Here is a 22,822-nt window from a genome sequence, read left to right on the forward strand (position 1 = left end):
ATCTTCTGAACTCAAGGCGGCAATTCTGAGATTCCATTTTACCGAAGGAAAGAAGGATGTGATGGATTCCCAGGAGGTTAAGAGGCCATTTACCAGGCAATGTATTAATCACTCTACAAATATTAACTCATTCAGTCCTCAGAGAGAGGAAGAGACCTATTACCCTCATTTTTCAACTGAGGAAACTACAGCCCTGGGAAGCTTCTATCTTGCCTGAGCTTCCAGAGCTGGTAATTGGTAAGAGTTCAGATTTCAACCCAGGTAGTCTGGCTCCAGAGCCAAGGCTTTCAGTCACAGCTTTACTGTCTCTTGTTCTTATTAGTAGTAAAAATAATAATGATTATTAATAATATTTAATATAACACAGAAATGTGATCAACAGTGGTTTTCATTATCCAGAGCTTTTTAAGTGTTTTTACTTACAAGAGCTCACTTATCTCTGAAAACTCATTTTGCCGAGACAGGAACTGAGGCTCAAGTACCCATCGCTGATGCTGTGAAACCCACCGCAGGAATTACAGACTCATTATTATTGGTAAATAGTATAATGTAAAGGATAATAAAAAGTGCCTCCACAGTCCTTAGGGCTTCACAGTGTGATCTGACACACCTTTTACCATGTGTAACCGGCTCTGAGAGGCCAGCAACGCGGGCAAGGCAGCACACCAAGTAAGATAAAGCAAAGTTATCGTTTTGCTTACTAATAATAACGCCTCGTCCTCCAGAGCTAAAGAAAAGGCTTTTCTTAAGGAAATCAAACTCATACGGCAGGGAGGTGGTGACTTCACCTGGGTCCTGCAGCTGCTTCGTGGCCCCGGGGCAGTTTCTCCGCTGGTGCGGCACCGAAGGCGCCTCCCGGCGAGTCCCGGCCTGCGGGCACCTGGGCACCTGGGCTGGTGGGCGGGTCCGGGCTGCGGGTCGCGGACCGCCCCCGTCCCCGGTGCCAGCCCCGTGCCGCCCGCGCCCCCGCCGCCCCCAGGCCGCTCCAGGCCGACCCCGGGCCCCCTCCCCGAGTCTCCACCGCCCCGCACGCTCGGAGCCGATACCCGGCCTCACTCTCCTCCGGCTCCGGGCCCACTCACACCCGTCTCCGGCTGACCCGGGGCCCTCCCCGCGCCCCCGCCGCCTGGAGCTGCCCGGGCGGGCGGCCGGCGGCCGGTGCGAGGCCCCTCCCCGGCGGAGTCGCTCAGCTCGGAGGAAGCGGAGGCGGCGGCAGCGCCGAGACCTCGCCGCGCTCATGGCGTCGCCCGGGTGAGTGCGGCGCTCGCGGCCGCGCCGGGGTTGGGGGGGGGTTGCGGGGTGGGGGCTGCGGGCCGCCGCTGGCGGCCTTCCCCGGCCTGCGGCCCCGGACCCCCGCCCGCTCGCTCGCCCGCCAGGCCCCGCGGCCCTCTCCCGCCGACCTCGGGCGGAGGCGGCCCGGGCGGGGGCGGGCTGGGGGCGCGGGCTGAGGATCTCGGCTCCGGGGGCGGGCTCCGGGGCCCGGGGCGCGGAGGCCGTTGGTGGGGGGCGGGCGGAGCGGGAGGGCGTGCGGGAGCGGCAGCCCCCCACCTCCCAGCGGCGCCCCCGGCCTGGAGCCGCGGCGTCTGGTGCTCGCCCGGCGTCTGCCGCCCTGCCTTCCGCATCTGTTTTCTCCGCTTGCTCGCGTTGGAGTTGATGCTGGGTTCTCACCGCCGTCGGGATGCAGCCTGGATGTCCCCGAACGTCCGGAGCAGGGGCCGGGGCAGACCCTGCCTCGGCCTGGTCCGGGCCTCCAGCTTGGGCTGGGCCGCGGGCCCGGGTACAGTGGCTGCCCCTGTTCTGACATCACCTCCATTCCACTGTCTTGGTGTGAAAATGTTCTTTCTTTTAGGAAATGATGGTGACCTACTGAGTTTGTAATTTAAAAAAAAAATTTTTTTTGCAAAATAAAACCTCAGCAATTCATTATGATTACTTTTTGTTTTGGTAATTTAGTCGTGAAAGCTGGGAATGACAAGAGTTAATGCAACAGCTACGTTTCACAGAGGAGGAAAATTAGTCTCAAGGTCATTGCTTTAGTTGGTAACAGGCTTCATTTGACTGCTGTCCACCATTCAGTGTGTCTCAGACCTAGTGGTTATGGTAGCAATTCGCTGCACATCCTTGCACATCACAGAGGGCTTTTACTGGTGCACGGGGTGGGGTCGGGGGAATGGTGGGCTGAGAGGCAGAGAAGATGGATATCAGGCCCCTTACAGGTAAGGGAAGTTCACTGGAGTGAACTGGCTCAGTGCAGTGGGCCTTGATGGAGCAAGCTGGGTTTTGACTCCAGCCAAGTCATGGGCATTTCCCATCTACCTGCTGTCTTTCTAGGTTTAGGGAGGAGCAGTCAGAAGTACGCAGTACTTTGAGCTTGTAATTAGAATAAACAGCTCATCCCTCAGAAGTCCAGGCTGTCACCCAGAGGTTCAAGGTCCCACTGGGTTCCTGGCCCTCGTGTCAGGAAAGGGTGAGGCAGGGCGCATCGGAGGCAGTAGTGGGTGGCTGAGCCTGTGTGGGGCTGCCGTGAAGCCTTTAAAAAGTGATGGTGCATTGGGCACCCCAGCCCACTACATTAAGTCAGAGGCGGACTTAATGCTCGGCTGGTGTGCCCTTCTGTGGGCCAGTAGTCCCTAAACTGTGTCTCTGTGGAAGGTCATGTAAGTGCAGATTTGATATTTGCAATCCTGACTATTTTTGAGGGATCTCATGAGTCTGCAGTTGGTACTTATTTCTGAGGGGTACCCATTGCAAAGCTGAGGTCACAGCGTTTTTAGTATACTTTATGTCGTTTCATGGAACGTACTATGTACTTATTATGGTATATACAAATTTGGGGACAGTCTTTGTCTCCATATGTCCGCAGGCTTTGCTGGTAGACCAGAGTCTAGCCAGGGAGACTTGGTTTCCTAAGCTTCTTTGGCCTCTCCAAGTCAGCAGACATTAAGCCTAGAAGACTAGGTGCTGCAGGAATAAGTCCAGAGATTCAGGGCAGGGATGGGAGGGGAGCCGTGATTTGTGCTGGACTGTTAATGGAGGAGCCTCCAAATCTGGTGTTCTTTTCTAAGTGACAATTTCCGTAAGAGAGTTGGGAAGGAAAGAAGAAATTCTGACAGTTTTTGAGGAGCTTACCAATGTGCTAGGCCTTATGGAAAAGAAAAGGACAAGAATGAAGGCATCAAAGGAAAAGATATATTTGAGATGACTCACAGCCCAGTGTGTTTGGAATTAAGGAGAGACAAGGCCAGAGATGGAGGCAGGGCCAGACTACAGGACCTGGCCTCCTTTTGTGGGCTTACTGCCCACTGTTCACTGAAGGATATTTGTCATCAGGCTCTTGGGGAATCCATGTGACAGCAGTATGGAAGAGGCGGAGGGGACAGGGGAGATGGAGCTCATCAGCCTGCTACCGCTCTCAGCCTGCTACCGTCTACCCTCTTCTGCGGGCCTCCACTCCTTATGGCCCCCATCTCTTCTTTACTCTGCCTGCTTCTTCATTCTTGGGGTTTCCTTGGGTTCCGTAGCCCATCTCTGCTAATTCCTACCTAGCACACGTTCTCTGCATGATTGCATCCATTTCTGCAGCTTTAAATGTCCAAATCAGAGGTTCTTAACCTGGGGTACACGATTGGGTGGGCTTCCAGGGTCCTGCATTCCCTGAAGCCGTATGCAGCATTGGGGTCCGTGTGCATTTTCCGGGGACCAAGGTCTATAGTCTTCATCATCTGCAGCCTGCCTCAAAGGGCCTCCTAGCCATAGCAAGTTTACAGTCATCCATCCATACCCACCTAGAGAGATAGCAAACCTAGTTAACTGTGCAAAATATATATTTTTTTCAGATTGTTAATGGTAGATAATTTGAAAAACAAAAAAGTATAAAACAATAAAAATCAAGTGTAGTCTGACTTTCTGTAGACCACCACTTGAAACATTTTGGGGTCTTTTAAATTAGGCCATTATTTTTATCAGAGAGACATCCTTACAGATACAACTAGAGTCCCCCCCGCTACCCCCCAACCTCCCTGCCTATCTTAGTTAGGCAGGTATCTCGACAGACATTTTCTATTGCATTTACATGTTATATTTGTTCTTTGCTCTGTTTTTCCCCCAGATTTTTTTTTTTTTTTTGCGGTACGCGGGTCTCTCACTGCTGTGGCCTCTCCCGCTGCGGAGCACAGGCTCTGGACGCGCAGGCTCAGCGGCCATGGCTCACGGGCCCAGCCGCTCCGCGGCATGTGGGATCCTCCCGGACCGGGGCACGAACCCGTGTCCCCTGCGTCGGCAGGCGGACTCTCAATCACTGTGCCACCAGGGAAGCCCCTCCCTCAGATTTTTAAATTTATTATTTTACACATAACGTAAAATTTGCCACCTTAAACACTTATTTGCGCCTTTTTTACATAAATGGACTCATACTGTTCTGCAGCAGGCTTTATTCACCCAGCAATATGCTTTGAAATGCTCTTCACGTGAGAACAAAGAACAGATCTACCTAAAACTTGACATTTATATAATATTCTGCGTCATGGTTATGTTATTTAGTTAAGAATGTTTTCAGTTTTCTTTGTGCGCACTTGGTGTCTCCCTCTGGACACGCGCAAGTGGTTTTCTGAAGTAGATACAAAGAACTGTGGTCAGAGGGCCAGCCCATTTTTTTAGCTCATACTACCAAAGTATGCTTATGAATGATCGTACCACCTTCCCCTTCCACCACCACATTTTAAGGGCTCTCTCCACCTCCCAACATGTGATGACATCGGACTTTAAAAGTTTTGCCTGTCTGGTGGAATTATTGAGTCAAGAAATAGGAAGCTAGTGGCATCTTTATTCACCCCATGTTCAAAGATAGAAACTTCCTCCCTGACTCCTATATTCCTTCAGAAATAGTCAGTCCTCATTTCTTTGATCCGGTTGCGAACATCGAATTCTAACCATCCATATCCTTAAGTAAACTCTTACCTTCAGGTTTTTGTTTCAGAAAATGTGGTCATTGTAGCACCTAAGTAGTCTCTGCACTGGGCCAGGAGTGATGTAATGAGACCTGTCCTGGAGTCAAAGTATGGGAGGCAAGGAGCCCCACCAAGCACCTCACCTGCCTTCCTGGCCACTCCCTCAGGATTCATCTCCCCTGGAACTGAAAGCACTCCCAGTAACATCCACTGGACATTTCAAAGTACCCTGGACTGAACTTCAACCTTTCGTCTTCCTTGTCCAGGAAGATTCTCTCCCAACACCAACATTTTGTGGGGAAGGAAAGGATCCTGGGCTTCCCCTTCTGGGAAGGGCTCAGCTTTCCCGCTGAAGCCTAGCCTGGTCCAAATGGGCCACAAGAGCCCCAAGCTCTTCACAGTGGGTGGAGGAAGGGTCCTCTAGCCAGGCCAGGTGTGGGGAGGAAGAGGCCCACAGATCACACAGTGGGGAGGAGACACTGAGCAAGTCGGGCAAGGTATGTAACTGCTCCTGGGTGAGGTCCAGCCGGGAGCCCTTGGCCTCTGCTCAGGAGCTGCTGTGGCTTCCAGAGAACACACATGGCTTTGCCAGCGGGATGCAGACTCTGCTCTTCCCCAGTAGATCTGGGGTTGCCCAGTGAGCCAGCAACCACCCCAGTGTGTCCCTACTGGAGAAAACGAGAGAACTGGGAGGGGTGTTGTAGCTGAACCATCCCTGGCTCTGCAGAGCGGCTCACCAAAGCCCACTTACCTCCTTGTAGGTGGCAGATGTGCCACTGCTTCATCAGATGGAGTGCCGTGTGGCGAACCTGGCCCCCAGCTCAAGGAGAGCCTCTTCTTATCCACAACCAGGAGCCCCTGGCAGGGGCTTTCCAGTCCAAGGGAATGCTCTTTTAAATTTAGATCCTGCCTACTTCCAAAGAGTGTATTGTTAGGCCCTGTTCTAAGTGCTTTTGCTTATAATATGTTATTGAATCTTCGCGACAACGCTATAGTAAGTACTGTTATTATCCGTATTGTATGGGTGAGGAAATCGAGGCCCACCCAAGCAGTTTAAGTTAGAACTTGATGCAAAATGACCCCATTGTGAATAGTCGGTTTAAATTTGGTTACTGAGGCACAACAAAAATGTTGGACTCAGTACTTGGTTCTGATCTCAAAGCACATGCACTGTGTCTCCGGCATGCTCGGGATGAAACTGGAGTAAGAATGTGTTCACTTGGTTTGTCTGTATTAGCAGAGTGGTTGTCCTTTCAATTATGCTTTTACGAAATATGGCTGAATATGGAATAACTTAGACGCGCTCTTTCTTTTAAAGAAGAATTCCCTCCGGGAGGCTATATATTCTGAGCGAGACCACCTGCATGTAGTTCAGAAGTGGTGGTTCTGTCCCAGATTCTCCGCGTTGTAACTTTTTATAAAATTGTTAGTTGCCTTACTTTTAAAAACAAGTAATATATGCATATGGTAAAAAGTTCAAAAGGTATAAAAGGAACATAAATGAAATCTCAGGCACCTTGCCCCCTGTTCCTGTCCGAGAAACTGGCATCCTCCTTAGAGAAGCATCCTCCCGGGAGGCAGGGCACAGTGTGGATTGGTGTCCTCCTCCTTGTTCTGTTTTAAACCCAGAATGCCTTTTGGAGATGTCTTTTGTTACTTTGTTTCTGTTTAGATTCTTGGTTCCTTCTCATGGATTTGTAGATCTTTGTACATTGAGAAAACTGACTTTCATTGTTTGTGTTACAAATGCTTCTCCTTTGTTATTTACCTTTTGACTGTATGAAGCCTTCCCTGCTCTGAGATCTTTGTTTTAAGTCTTTAATATTTCTTTCAGTGCATTTTTGGTTTCATTTTCTAATTTACCTCTTAGATCCAGGTCGTTTTCATTTTGGTGAAAGGAGTAGTAGGGATTTACCTTTATTTTTTCCATGTTGTTGTAATTGAATAATCACCAGACGCTTAGAGCTGCCTGGATCAGGGACAAAATTCCCACCTGTATTTGGGCCTGTTTCTGGGCTCTTCTCTTACTGAGCTCTGCCTATTCATGAACCAGTGCTACAGCCTTAACTTACTGTGGCTTGTACTATGTTTTGCTGTCTCGCAGGTTTTGTCCGCCTTCATTCCTGGTCTTTTTCAGAATTTTCCTGATTATTATTGCACAAATATTTCTGAATAGAATCAGCTCCCCTGTTTTCAAACCTAAATTCACTTATTGGTTAATTTAGGGAGAATCGACTTTAAAATTATAGTGAGCCTTTCTTTCCCCAAAGGATATGGCTTTGTCCGAGTCTTTTATATTCTTTAGTATTTAGAAATTCTTTTCATATAGATGTTGCACATTTATATGTGTATTCTTAAATTTTTTCTTGTTGTTACTCTAAATGGGAGTCTTCCTTTCACATCGCTAAACTTGTTTGTATATAAGAAGGCAATTGGGTTTTTAAAAAAAATGTTTTGTATGTCCCCAGCTTACTGAATTCTCTCATTGCTCACAGCAGTTTTCCAGTTGATCTCTTAGTTCTTCCACATCACCATTTCTTTCTGTTATCATGGATAAATATAGCAAGGTGCTTCTGCCTTTGTTGTGGGCAGACTGTGTGTCTGAAGGAAGGGAGCCAACAGTGGTCTTTTGGATACATTGTGGAGCGCTGCCTTCCCTAAGCGGCCCCAGCCCTTTGCGGCCCCTGTGCCGCTCAGCATCTCCACGGAGGCCGTCCACGGGTCTTGGGCCACAACACGAGCACTAGCTTGCTCGGGGTCCCGTCATGCGCATCCACAGACTTCCCGTTCGAGACAGTGGCAGCTCTACTGAACCTGAGCATTTGGAGGTTTCCTGGACTGTCTTTCTCACACACTCTGTCCAGTCCTTCACAGAGACTTTCAGAGCCCAGCCCTGTGTTGTCGCCTCTGGTGCCACTACCCAGGTCTGATCTTTGTCACCTCTAATCTGTTCTCAACATCAAACAGGCATGTCGACTTGCATGCAGCCCATTCTCCAGAATAAAAGCCAGAAAGTTCGGTCTTACCCGGCCTCTTCTACCGCCTGCGTCCCGCTCATTCCATAACAGCTGCACCGGCCTCCCCCCCGATCCCTGAGCCCCTCCTGGCCTGCATGGCACCTGGAACGCTCTCCCCAGGGGGCCGTGTGGCTTACGCCCTCCTCTCCTACCAAGCCTGCCCTTGCATGTCCCCTTCTCCGGGAGGCCCACCCTGACCTAATTACAGCAGTCTGTGCCCCCATGCACCACATGCCCGGTACCCTGATCCTAGTCTACACTTTCTTTCTTTCTTCCAGAGCACTTAATGCCTCCCAGTGTATCTTCTATTTAAAACTTTTAAAAATTGTTTCTTGTCAGTTCCCCCCCGCTCACTGAATGTAAGCTAAGAGCAGAGACATTTATGTCCTTCGCCGATATATCCCAAACTCCTAGAAAAGTTCCTAGCGGGAAATAAATGTGTGGATAAACCCAAGAGAACACTGCCTTATATAAACTTGCTTCACATGTGTAAGTCTCTCTGGGTCCCTATAGCAACCTGATTAGGTGTGCAGGACAGGGGTGGCCAGCTTTGTTTTAAAGATTAACATACCTGTATTTTGTAGAGTTCATGTAATGAGTGTTCATAGTATCTCTCCAGCCTAACCCTAGTATAAACTCCTGGAGGACTGGGGCAGCATTTTAGAGCTGTTTCCTCTTGTATGGTGAACCTACATGGCACGAACCTGGGACCAAGACCTGTTGCTCATTACACTGATTCTCTCCTTGCAACACTCTTAGGTTGGGGTGTGGCAATGATTATTGCCCCAGGATCCTGCTGGAGGGGTAACAGCAGTAGGCAGGACACCTTTGCCTGACATGTGAGGGGTGTGTCCTTTCCCAGTGTGCTGCCTCTCCTGCCTTCAGGAAATTCTAGGTGCATAAAAGCAGGACTGCAGTGGGTCCCTCTGCCACGCTCCCTGCATGTGCCAGCACATTTCAGGGACTAAATGCCGGGCTTCACGGTGCTTGTCTATTACCTACGTTATAATAACTGACATCTACTTGTCCTCATGTGCTGTTTGATGGAAACTTTTCATGTATGTTTTCTTAGCCAGTCCCCACTGCTGCACAGTGAGTTTTAAACTTTTCAAAGCATGTGGTCACCTTGCAGAGGTGGGATGGCCCCTAGTTCTGGCTTCGATATTGTGGATGAATTGTGTTCCCTCCAAAACATATGTTGAAGTCCTAACCCCTAGTACTTGTGAATGTGATCTTTTTTGGAAATAGGTTCTTTGCGGATGTGATTACTTAATATAAGGTTGCACTTGCACTGGGTTAGGGTGGGCCCAAATCTAGTGACTAGTGCCCTTAAAAGAGGCAGAGAAGAGACACAGACATGGGACTTCCCTGGTGGTCCAGTGGTAAAGAATCTGCCTTCCAATTCAGGGGACGTGGGCTCGATCCCTGGTCGGGGAACTAAGATCCCACATCCCGCGGGGCAGCTAAGCCTGCGTGCCACAACTACTGAGCCCATGTGCCTCAACTAGAGAGCCCATGTGCCGCAAACTACAGAGCCCACATGCTCTGAAGCCCATGAGCCACAACTAGAGAGAAGCTCACACGCCGCAACAAAGAGCCTGCACGCCACAACAAAAAGATCCCGCATGCCGCAACGAAGATCCCGCGTGCCACAACGAAGACCCAAAGCAGCCAAAAAAATAAATAATATTTTTAAAAAGAGTGATATGTGGACACATACAGGGGAGAACCCATGTCAAGAGAGGCAGAAACTAATACAGCTGTCAAGAGCCACACATACATTGTCTTCATTTGGTAGGGATGCTATAACAAAGGACCACAAACTGGGAGGCTTAAAGAAAACAGAAATCTTTTTTTCACAGTTCTGGATGCCAGGTGTCTGAAACTAAGGTGTCAGCAGAGTTGGTTCCTTTTCGAGGCTCTGGGGGAGAGTCTATCCCAAGCCTCTCTCCTACCCTTTTGGCGGCTGCCAGCAATCCTCAGTGTTCCTTCGATTGTAGATGCATCATTCCAATCTCCACTTCCATCGTCATGTTCTTCTCCCTGTGTATCCAAATTTTCCTCTTATAAGAATACCATTCATTGCATTAGGGGCTCACCCTACCCCTGTATGACATGATCTTAATTTAACTAATTAGATCTGCAAAGACCTTATTCCAAATAAGGTCCCATTCATAGTAGGGAGTTAGGACCTGAACATATGTTATGGGGAAACACAGTTCAACCCACCAGGAGGGTTTGAAAAAGTTTATTACTAATTTAGTGAGGCTTTCTGGGTAGAGCAACTGGCCTCAGGTTTTGTTTTGTTTTTTGTTTTGTTTGGGGTGTTGTAATGGGGTGAGGGTCCCTAGCTAACACCAAAGAAAGGAGCCCTCAGGCTCTCTTGTCTGCTGGCCCAGATGTGGGGCAGGTCAGGAAGGGGAAGATCTTGAAAGCTATTAGCATCAAACAGCAAAAATTGGGTCAAACTATTATCCAAGGTTATTAATAATATACTGTCAACTACATTATGGTAAGCAACTGCCCCGTATTTAGTCTCCTTTTGTTAGATTTTCTGTGCCGGCTTGTTTTATTGGTGCCACCCAACGAAGGAGCCAGGTTTGTTGCTAGGGATTAGCCCTGCTCGCAAGGTTTGGACAGTTTATTCTTGGCCTTGAGGGGCACTGTCCAAGGAGTGCCCAACTCTGAGGTGGTGGCAGGCATCTCCCTTTCAGAGATGGGTCTCCTGAATCAGAGTCTCCAGGTATGAATAGGAAAGCTCCTCAGGTAATTCTGTTGTGCAATGGAAAAAGAGAATGAAGGACACCGAAAGTGTGCCTTGCCCTGTCTCCCAGGACTGACAGCCAGTGAGGCGGATGGCCTCGGGCTGTCAGGTTGTTGACTCTGCCTGCCAGACCTGAAGGGAGCCCTGTGCGCACACCAGGCTGTCTGCTTCCTAACTTTGTGAGAAAGAACTGTTAGACACACTTGGCCTTCAGGGTGGCATTCCGATCGCTTCTTGCCCTGGAGAGAAGTCTGTGTGGGGAGGTGCCCCCAGAAGGGAAGCTGAGCCGTGATGCCACGGCACCGAGGCTACAGGCCTGGGCAGCATGGAGACCAGGAGCCCATGCCCGGGCCGGACCTCTGTGCTGGTGGCCCCCAGGCGGGGCCTGCGCTGGGTTCCACTTTTGGCTCTATGCCCTGGGGTCTTGCAAGGACCAACATGGGCCTCAGGAGAAGACCAAAATCTAAATAGCCCTTAATGAGGAAGTAAAACGGGATGCAGAGAATGTAGTCCTATATATCGATTAATGCAATGAGCTACAGCAACATGAATAGGTCAGAAGTAGGAGGCGGGGGCGGGGGAGGATTGGTTAACATATTGAGTAATTGTTCAAAAGAGCAAAGGCATTTTCTTGGTACTTTTCTGTATATTTGTCTTATTTTTGGAATCAGAAAAAGACATTCGCAGTTTTCAAAAACTGCTTTGTAAAAGGCCGCTCTGCTCACGTCTGGGCGCATTGGAAGCACGGCTTGTTCTCACTCCCCTGGTCTTGTCTGCCTGTGGAGGCAAGAGCAGGCTTGGCAAGACTTGGAGTTGGCAGATGGGCTGTTTTTTATGGTTTTTGTAATTACCAGCTGTAATTATGTTACCTAAAACCTATCTGAGCCTTACAAATAATGAGCCGAAAGGGAACCAGAAGATTCACGTTCGGGTTCTGGCCCTGTGCTTCCTAGCTTGGTGATGCTGGGCTGCTTAGGCTGCCATAACAAAGGACCACAGACTGGGTAACTTAACATTTGTTTCTTGCAGTTCTGGAGGTTGGGAGTCCCAGATCACAGTGCAGGCAGATTCAGTTTCTCCTGAGGTGTCTCTCCCTGGCTTGTAGATGGCCACTGTCTCACTGTGTCCTCACCTGGCCTTTTCCTGTGCACCTGCAGAGAGAGAGCAAGCTCTTGGAGGTCTCCTCCTCTCATAGGACACCCGTCGCATCAGATCAGGGCCTTACCTTTGTGACCTCATTCAACCTTAATTACTCCCTTAAAAGCCATATATGCAAAAGGGTTTCAACATAGGAATTTGAGGGGACACAATTCAGGCCATACAGGTATTGAAAGCAGAGTTGTAAATTAAAAAGCATTGCACAAAGGTGACGTTCTATTGCTGTTCTCTCTTGCAAGACTTGGCTCTGCTTCCAGTTTACAACACAGAGACTCAAATAGGTGTGAACTTTGTTGGCAAGAATCAAGAACAGATTTATATGTATATTTTCAGAAATTAGCACAAACTCAGGGTTGTCCCTGTGATAATTTCACTCTTGTTTTCTACTTTCTTGCATGGAAAATATAGGGTTGGAGTTAAGCTCCTCTCCTGGGAAATTCTGGCGAGTGTGTCCTGAGAGCCTGTGTGCAGTGGGAAGAGGCCAGGCAACGCCCTGGGTATAACTACCTGTCCTCTGCCCTTTTCTTACCTGGGTCTTAGCACAGGGCTCCATGCCACCACCAGGCCGGGCCTGCTTCTTCCCCACTGGGAAACTATTTTTAACCAGTCATGTTTTCTTTTTTTAAGGTTACCTTCTTTTCTTATTGCAAAAGCAATATATGTTCTTTGCAGAAAAATGAAGAGAAGACAATGAAAAGTCCCATTTTTATCAGCATCAGGGTCAGATTAAGTCAGAGAGCTGCCTAGTCCTCTGCACTGATAAAGTGACTAAAACAGCTGTGAACACAGTGACCACTGAGGTTACTGGAACTCCCTTCAGAGAGGGCTGAGGATGAGACCTTCGGGGAACATGCTGGAATAACAACCAAGCGTCCTGAAATCCTTCTTTCCTCTAGGAGGGTGGATTTGATTAACACAAAACAGTTCTTCTGCTGATGAATTAACTGGAACTGGATTGCTTGTCTCTGAGGGGGCCTGCCACAAACTAAAGTTTAAACCTGTACACTCTTGGAAGAACATTGGTTTGAAGGGGTGGCAGATGACCAAGTTTTCTTGGGGCACACACATATCTGATTCTGGCCCTGACCCAGACTAACAGCATTACTTTAATGGCTCATTTCATTTTATTAAATCAATACATGCCTCTTCTATTTAAAAAATTCAAATAAGACAAAATAAATGGATATCATACTACCCAGAAATAACTAACCACTATTAATTTTAAAACATTTTATTTGGACATAATTTCTACTTAGAGAGAAATTACAAAATTAAAAAGGCCCCTTATACAGAATCTCCTATTCTTAACATTTTAGCTCATTTACCATTCTCATTTATCATTCTTTCTCTCTTGCTGTCTCTCTCCATGCGTATGCATGTGTATACACACACACACATAAATACACATGTATATAATTATTTTCTTAACCATTAGAGAGTAACTTGCATACATCATCACCCTTTATCCCTAAATCCTTCAGTGTCTTATTTCCTAAGAATAGAGATATTCTCTCACATAACCACAGTACAATTATCAACATCAGTAAATGTGACATTGACAGCACCTATATTTCAATTTAGTCAGTAGACCCCAAAATGTCTCCTTCTAGTTCAGGATCTAGTCTAGGGTTAGGTATTGCATTTTTTCTTGTCTCTTTAGCACCCTTAATCTGGAACATTTCCTCGATCTTTTTTTTTTTTTCTTTTGTGACATTCATACTTTGAGATAATAATATTGTTCTCCCCCTCTAGCATAACATTTCATTTTGGGTTTGTCCTTATGATGAGATCAGGGTTCTACATCCTCAGCCAGAATGCTGTATAGGTGATGATGTGTCCTTCCTCAGGGTACCACAGCTGGGGGCACACATAGCCATCTGTCCCCATGGTCACTGGCTTTGATTACCCAGCCAAGTATAACTGCTAGGTTTTATTTTTCTCCTAGCACCTAATAAGCAATCTGTGAGGAAACATTTTGAGCCTGGGCAAGTATCTTGCTCCTTGTCAACATTTTCCTGCAAGAATTGGCATTCATTGGTGTTGCTAGCTTGCACCATTCTTGATTAGGATGATTCTGAAAGTGATGCTGCGCCAGCTGCAGCACCCTTCACATTAGCATTCTCTGATGAACAAGAGCCCTCATCCCCCCCCCCCCCGTTTGTTTATCTGTTTGTTATCTGTACGGGCTCATTAATACCTGTTTTTCAATGGTGTTAAATTAATTACTGTATTTAATTATATTCATGCCCAAATTGACTCACACTTGGTAGTGGGAGCCCCTTCAAGCTGGCTCCTGTGTCCTGTGACATGCCCCGGCATTTTCTTTTTTTGAGCACGCCCTAATTTTCTGAAATAAGATGCTCAGGCTCATCTTGTTCTTTTGCTGCTCCAGCCCCGGAATCTGTAATTTCTCCAAGGACACCTGGTGTCTGTTAGTGTGGAATGATATGAAAGGGTGCTTGGTATGCTCACTGGTACTATAGTGTCTTTGCTTCGTGGCCCTTTCAGTGGACAGAGCTAGGAAATGTATGCACGTTTACACAAATGGATACACATGTGTACAACGAGCATGCATATAGAAATCACGAGTACACACCAGTACCTCCAGTTCCAGTGTACCTCTGTGAATTCTTTTTCTAACTTCCTCCATTCCTTATTTTTACACCCTTTCTTCAACAATGGAACCCTGACTTCTGATGAAATCAACACATTTACTCATTCCTATGATATATCTAAAATAGTTTATTCTTAAATAGACTATACTTATCAAGCCTACTTAAATTAATTCAGGGGGCTTCCCTGGTGGCGCAGTGGTTGAGAGTCCGCCTGCCGATGCAGGGGACACGGGTTCGTGCCCCGGTCCGGGAAGATCCCACATGCCGCGGAGCGGCTGGGCCCGTGAGCCATGGCCGCTGAGCCTGCGCGTCCGGACGGGAGAGGCCACAACAGTGAGAGGCCCGCGTACCGCAAAAAAAAAAAAAAAAAAAAAAAATAGTGTGGGCAGGGAGGGATGATCCTGAATTAATTTTTTTTTTTTTTTGTGGTACGCGGGCCTCTCACTGTTGTGGCCTCTCCCGTTACGGAGCACAGGCTCCGGACACGCAGGCTCAGCGGCCATGGCTCACGGGCCCAGCCGCTCTGCGGCATGTGGGATCTTCCCAGACCGGGGCACGAACCCGTGTCCCCTGCATCGGCAGGCGGACTCTCAACCACTGCGCCACCAGGGAAGCCCAGAAATTACAATACCTTTTTTTTTTTCCCCTGCCCACACTATTAACTTTTGATGAACATCCTTCTAGATCTCCCTGTATACACCTATAGATGAATAGACATAGTTTTATTAAATAGTAATCACACTGTACATACTCTTCTATAACCTGACTTTCCCCCCACTAATGAACATATCATTAACATCGTTCCATAACGTATCATACAACTTTTTGTCCACAAAATGAGATCCATAAAATATTTTTTAATGATTGCAGAATAAGACCGTACCATAATTCCTATTATTGTACTTTGATTTAAAAGGCATCTAGGGGACTTCCCTGGTGGCGCAGTGGTTAAGAACCTGCCTGCCAATGCAGGGGACACGGGTTCGAGCCCTGGTCTGGGAAGATCTCACATGCCACTGAGCAGCTAAGCCCGTGCGCCACGACTTCTGAGCCTGAGCTCTAGAGCCTGCAAGCCACAACTACTGAGCCCACGTGCCACAACTATTGAAGCCCGCGCGCCTAGAGTCCACGCTCCGCAACAAGAGAAGCCACCACAACGAGAAGCCTGTGCACTGCAATGAAGAGTAGCCCCCACTCGCTGCAACTGGAGAAAGCCCGTGCACAGCAATGAAGACCCAACACGACCAAAAAAAAAGAAAAAAAAAAAAGCGTCCAGTTTTTCACTATTATATATAAAGTTGTCATCAACATATTTGTAACTAAATTTTAATTATTTCCTTAGGGTAGAAGTGGAATTACTGGTCAAAGGATATGTATAGTTTTATGTTTTTCTGAATGGCTGTTTGCTCTGTCTCACAGTTTTTGAGAGTGCTGGTTTTTCTAGACCAGCGTGGGCACTTTTAAAAGCAGAGATGCCCAGTCCTGGCTTTGAGATTCTGGTTTCGAGGATCTGGAGTGTAACCAGGATTTGTAGTTTCTAAAGGCTCCTCAAGAGATTTTGATGTGCAGCCAATTTGATAGGTGAAAGTGGTATTTCATTAATTTAATTATAATTTTCTTCTGAAATTGTTTCAGACACTCAGATTTGGGAGAAGTGGCCCCAGAAATAAAAGCATCTGAGAGACGAACAGCTGTGGCCATTGCAGGTAAAGTTGGGCTTCTGTCCACTCGGAAGCAGATCTGTTTCTTCTGGCCCATTGGGATTCTGGATCCCAGCACCACCCTGGGCTGTGGATCATGGACCTCCAAAATAAATAAGCCTAAGGTTTTTATTTTCCCTTTTACAAGAAGACCCATTTAAGGTCTTTTAAGCTTCCCTCATATATTCAAAATAGGATTCACTTTTATTTTTTTATTTATTTTTTTATTTTTTTTTTTTTGCGGTATGCGGGCCTCTCACCGTTGTGGCCTCTCCCGCTGCGGAGCACAGGCTCCGGACGCGCAGGCTCAGCGGCCATGGCTCACGGGCCCAGCCGCTCCGCGGCACGTGGGATCTTCCCAGACCGGGGCACGAACCCGTGTCCCCTGCATCGGCAGGCGGACTCCCAACCACTGCGCCACCAGGGAAGCCCAGGATTCACTTTTAAAAAGGTATTTACCACACAGTTTTACCGGGAGCACATTACTCCAATTTCAGCACGTTGCTGTTCCTGCCATTCTGACCTGTGTTGAGGGCAACTGTCTAGTTTCTAAACTGGGCACACCTGAGAGTGAGCAGTGTGTTTTGTTGGGACAAGAGGTATGAATTGGGACTGTCCCTAGGAGACTGGGACTTGTAGTCTTCCTGATCATGGTCCTTACAAGCTGGTTTTTCTTTCTTTGGGGATTTGGGGGGGTGGGGCTGTAGCTGCCCCTCATGACTTCATCTTTAAGGTGTGGTGGCCACACTCTAGACATCTTAATTTCTCTTAATAACTCATTTTGGATCTATCTTTCATTAGTTTGGTGCTTCTCACAATGAATGTGTTCTATTGGATATTAATAGCATTATGCAAAAATAACCCCACAAAAATATGCAAATACGTTTGGGTTAATCCAGTTTTATTTTATTCATTCAAACAAATATTTATTGACTATTTACCATGTGCTGGCCTTGTTGTAGGGATTGTGAATATAGGAAACAATAGTGAATACAATGGCCAAAAGTCCTGGTCTTCATGGAACTTAAATTCTAGAAGGTTGGCACTATGGGAGTTCATGGCCGGTTGGTCAAGGCTCGTAGCAAAGTTGGGATCAAGCAGTAATTGCCCAAAGCCCTTCAGTGTCTCAAGATCTTGAGTTGTGCTACTCAATACACTAGCCACTAGGCACACACTTTAAAATTAAACAAAATTAAAAATTCACTTCCTCATTCACACTAGCCATATTTCAAGTACTCAGTAGCCATACAGCGAGTGGCTGCATGTTTAACAGTGCAGAAGTAGAACATTTGCTCCATCACAAGACGTTCTATTAGAGGGCATTGCTATAGAACACCAGGCAAGAAAATTTGAGAGTGGGCTGAGGAAAAGAAACGACCTTACTGGCCTACTGTGAGCTAGGCTGCCCTATTACAACAGCCTCATAAGATAGTTATTATTGGTCCTTTGTTTCATTTGAGGAAACTGAGGCTCAGAGACCTTCTGGCCCTTCCCCCAAATTCTGTCTTTGTGTGTCTCTCCAGTGAATAAGTCTTGTGTAATTGTTTTTAAAAAATTTCTTTCTGAGGTATGTGAATTCCTCTTCAGTACGTATTTTATTTTTAAGACTTAAAGTAAGCTCTTCAACCTATAAGATTAAAAACAAAGTTGTATTGAAGTATAATGTACATATGGAAAAGTGCCCATATTGTAAGTGCATAGCTTGATAAAGTTTCACAAACATGAACTGACCTAAGTTAACCAGCATCCAGGAGAAGAAGCCAAACAAAACCATCACCTAAGAGGTCCACCTTCTAATCACTTCCTACCCTGCCTCTGCCAGGGCTAACCACTCTCCAGACTTCCAAAAGCATAGATGCAGGGTTAGTTCTGCCTGATTTGTGCTTTATATAATCATCCTATAGAATGTATTTGCCTTATCTCAAGTCTGAGGACTCTAATTACTTCATAACTCATTCTTTAAAAAAAAAAATTTATTTTCAGTCATTAAAGAGAATTCTGGAAGATGGCACAGCAGGAAGCACCAGGAATCCCTCTCCCCACCTGGACAACAGTTGTGCTGGCAGAATCTGTCTGATGTAATTATTCTGGAACTCTAGAGTCTGTCAAAGGCTTACAACTTCCAAGGGAAGAATTAGAGGGTAAACTGCAGTTAATTTTGGTCAGTTTCAGCTCTTAACACAGTAGCAGCTACGCATCTCCCACTCCCAGCCAAGTGGCAGGCAGCTGTGCACATGATCTTAGAGCAACCTGACACAGCTTGTGGGAATGAGGGTGGGCAAAAAACCCCTGCCCTCCAAATATCAAGTATCTGTGCTCTAATTGCTGATGGCTGCTTCTGATCACAGAAGTGAAGACAAAGAGAGGGGCAGCAGTTGTCACACCTCCAGACATTGTTGCAAGCCCCTCCCCCTCCAGCTGAAGTGACTTACTGGGGAATTAACAGGCCAACACCTTCTCTGCATCATTTTTTGCTTATTCCTCTTTTGTAAGGCACACATTAAAGACTAGAACATTCAAAAACCAACTGCATAGGGGCTTCCCTAGTGGTGCAGGGGTTAAGAATCCTCCTGCCAACGCAGGGGACACGGGTTCGATCCCTGGTCTGGAAAGATCCCACATGCCGCAGAGCAACTAAGCCCATGCGCCACAACTACTGAGCCTGCACTCTAGAGCCCGCGAGCCACAACTACTGAGCCTGCATGCCACAGCTGCTGAAGCCCTAGAGCCTTCGCTCCACCACAAGAGAAGCCACTGCAATGAGAAGCCTGTTCACCACAATGAAGAGTAGCCCCTGCTCGCCACAACTAGAGAAAGCCCACACACAGCAATGAAGACACAACACAGCCAAAAATAAAAATAAATAACTAAAAAAACAACAACCCCCCCCCCCAAGAAACAACTGCATATATGGGGAAAATTAGAAAGTGATTGTGCATTTCCAGGAAAATGCTCAGAAAAGACCAGAGAAGACCTTAAGTTTACACCTTAGGCTGATCCTCAGCACAGAGACAGCCAACAACAATCAAAACAAAAAAAACAGACACAAAATAACAATAGCAAACCCTGGGTAAGGCGGAAGAATCTGATTTCCAGAGTTACCACATTATTACATTCAGAGGTGTTCAACAAAAACATCATAAAGCATACAAATGAACAGGAAAGTATGGCCCATTCAAAGGAAAAAAATCTATCAACAAAATCTGTCCCTGAAAAGACTATGGCAGATATATTAGAAAAAGGCTTTAAAACAACAATCCTAAAGATGCTGAAAGAACTAAAGGAAGATATGGAGAAAGTCAGGAGAACGGTGAGTGAACAAAATGGGAATATCAATAAAGAGATAGAAAACCTAAAAATAAACCAAAACAAAATTCTGGAGCTGAAGAGTACAGTAACTGAAATGAAAAATTCACTAGCAGGATTCAAAGGCAGACTTGGCAGGCAGAAGAATGAATCAGTGAACTTGAAGATAGGACAATGGAAATGATCAAGGCTGAGGAGCAGAAAGAGAAAAGATTGAAGAAAAGCACATAGAGCATACTGGACATCATCAGAAGGACCAAGATACTCATGTGGGAGTCCCAGAAGGAGAAAAGAAAGAGGCACAGAGAATATTTGAAGAAATAATGGCTGAAAACTTCCTGAATGTAAAGAAAGACATACATGTAACCATTCAAGAAGCTCAATGAACTCCAAGTAAGATGAATTCAAAGAGACCTACACCAAGACACATTATCATTACATTTTTAAAAGAAATAGAAAAAGAAGATATCTTGAAAGCAGCAAGTGAGAAGCAAATCATTACACACAAGTGATCCTCAAAGAGATTATCTGCAGATTTCTCATTAGAAACTTTGGAGGCCAGAAGATAGTAGGCAGATGTATTCAAAGTGCTTTTAAAAAAAACTGTCAACCAAGATTCATGTATCCAGCAAAACTGTCCGTCAAACATGAGGGAGAGGGACTTCCCTGGTAGCGCAGTAGTTAAGATTCTGCCTGCCAATGCCAAAAATAAATTAATTAATTAAAAAAGAAAAATGAGGGAGAAATCAAGACATTCCCAGTTGAACAAAAGCTGAGGGAGTTTGTGACCATTAGACTGGCCCTGGAAGAAGTGCTCAAGGGTGTGCTGCAAAGATGAACATTAGACCGTAACCCTAAGCTGTACGGAGAAATAAAGATATCAGTAAAGGCAAATACATGGGCAATTATAATAGCTAGTATTATTGTAACAATGGTTTGTAGCTGCATGTTTTGTTTTCTAAATGATTTAAGAGACCAATATATTTAAATTAAAAAATCAATGTAATAGCTAGCATTACTGTTGGTTTATAACTCCAAATCTTGTTCTGTATGTAATTTAGAGACTAATGCATTTAAAGAGTTACTAATTTATGTTTGGGGGCACGCATTATATAAAGATGTAATTTTGTGATATCAAAAGCAGTGGGGACAGAGTGTAAAGGAGCAGAGTGTTTGTATGTTGTTGAGGTTAAACTGCTATAAATTCAAATTAGAATGTTACAACATTACGACATTAAATGTAATCCCCATGGCAACCACAAAACAAATTGTTATAGAATATACACAAAAGGGAATCAAGAAGGAATTCAAACATTTCACTACTTAAAAGTCAACTAAACACAAAAGAAGAGAGGAATGCAGGGAATGAGGGACAAAAAGCTATAGGTCTATAGAAAATTTGTTTCTATAGCACAAACACAGAAATAAGTGCCTCCTTATCAGTAATTACTTTAAATGTAAGTGGATTAAACTCTCCCATCAAAAGACAAAGATTGGCAGAATTGATAAAAACACATGGTCCAACTATATGCAGTGTATAAGAGACTCACTTTTGAGATCCAAAGACACAAACTTGTAAAAGTAAAAGGATGGAGAAGGATATTACATGCAAATAATTACCAAAACAGAATGGCAGTGGCTATACTAATTTCAGACAAAATAGGCTTTAAATCAAAAACAGTTACAAGAGACAGAGAAGGACATTACATGTTAACAAATATTTCAAAACAGCAAGAAGATATAATAATTATAAGCATTTATGCACCTAATGTCAGACCATCAAAATATATGAGACCAAAACTGACAGAATTGAAGGGGAAAATAGACAGTTCTACCATAATAGTTGTAGATTCCAATACCCCACTCAGAATAATGGATAGAACAACCAGACAGAAGATAGGCGAGGAAATAGAGGGCTTCAACAACACGATAAACCAACTAGATCTAATAGACTTATACAGAACACTCCACCCAACAACAACAGCATACATATTCTTCTTAAGTGCACATGGGACATTTTCCTGGATAGACCATATGTAGGACCACAGAGTAAATCTCAGTGGTTTTTTAAGAGACAGATATCACACAATGTATCTTCTCTGACCACAGTGGGATGAAATTAGAAATCAATAACATAAACTGGAAAATTCACAAAATTGCAGAGGCTAAACAACGTCCTTTTAAACAACCAGTGGATCAAAGACGAAATCACAAGGAAATCAGAAAATAGTTAAGAAGAGATAGATGAAAATGTAAACACACCATGTTAACACTTATGGGCTGCATCAAAAGTGGTACTGAGGGGAAAATTTATAATTATAAATGCTTACATTAAAAACAAGAGACATCTCATATAAACAGCCTAACTTTACAACCTTAAGTTGTACTGGGACAAGAAGAACAAACTAAATGCAAAGCTAGCACAAGGAAGGAAATAATAAAGATTAGAGTGGAGGTCAATGAAATAGAGAATAGAGAAAATCAGTGACCCAAAAGTTGGTTCTTTGAAAAGATCAACAAAATTGACAAACCTTTAGTTAGGTGGACTAAGAACAAAATAGGGAAGAGACTCAAATTACTAAAATCAGAAATGAAAGTGGGGACATTTAGAAATAAAAAATAGAGTACTATGAACAATTGTATGCCCCCAAATTGGATAACCCTAGGTGAAAGACAGTTCCTAGAAACACAAAGTTTACAAAGAAACAGAAAATCTGAATAGACCTAACCTAACAAGACTAAATCACACAAAAATAAAAAATCTGAATAGACCTATAACGAGTAAGCAGATTGAATCAGTAACAATAATTAAAACAAAAAACCCACCTTGCAACAAAGAAGAGCCCTGCTCCTGATGGCTTCACTGGTGAATTCTACCAAACATTTAAAGAAGAACTAATACCAACCCTTTTCAAACTTTTCCAAAAAATTGAAAAGGAGGGAACATTTTTTAACTCATTCCTAAGGCCAACGTAATCCTGACACCAAAGTCGAAATAAAGACACTACAAGAAAAGAAAACTACAGACCAATATCCATTATGAACATTGATGCAAAAATCCTCAACAAAACACTAATATTCAGACAGAATGCAGCAATATATTAAAAGGATGATACACCATGACCAAGTGGGATTTATTCCTGAATTGCAAGGATGATTTAACAATATGAAAATAGACCTATGTACTATACCACATCAACAAAATGAAGGAGAAAGAAACCCACGTGATCATCTCAACTGATGTAGAAAAATCATTTGACAAAAGTTAATGTCCTTTCATCACACACACAAATAACCACTCAACAAAGTAGGAAGA

General features: G+C 45.2%; 1 protein-coding gene across 1 annotated transcript in view; it reads left to right on the top strand.

Annotated features, from left to right (window-relative positions):
- Positions 1–696: 696 nt before the first annotated feature.
- The window catches only part of URGCP (upregulator of cell proliferation), a 33,739-nt gene continuing 11,613 nt past the window's right edge, over positions 697–22,822 (top strand). The window contains exons 1-2 of the mRNA XM_060020127.1: positions 697–1,251; positions 16,136–16,206. Of these exons, the coding sequence (XP_059876110.1) occupies positions 1,238–1,251; positions 16,136–16,206 (85 nt within the window). The 5' untranslated portion in view covers positions 697–1,237. The remainder of the gene's footprint in view (positions 1,252–16,135; positions 16,207–22,822) is intronic.

This window comes from Delphinus delphis, chromosome 9 (assembly GCF_949987515.2).
Source record: "Delphinus delphis chromosome 9, mDelDel1.2, whole genome shotgun sequence".
Classification (NCBI taxonomy): domain Eukaryota; kingdom Metazoa; phylum Chordata; class Mammalia; order Artiodactyla; family Delphinidae; genus Delphinus; species Delphinus delphis.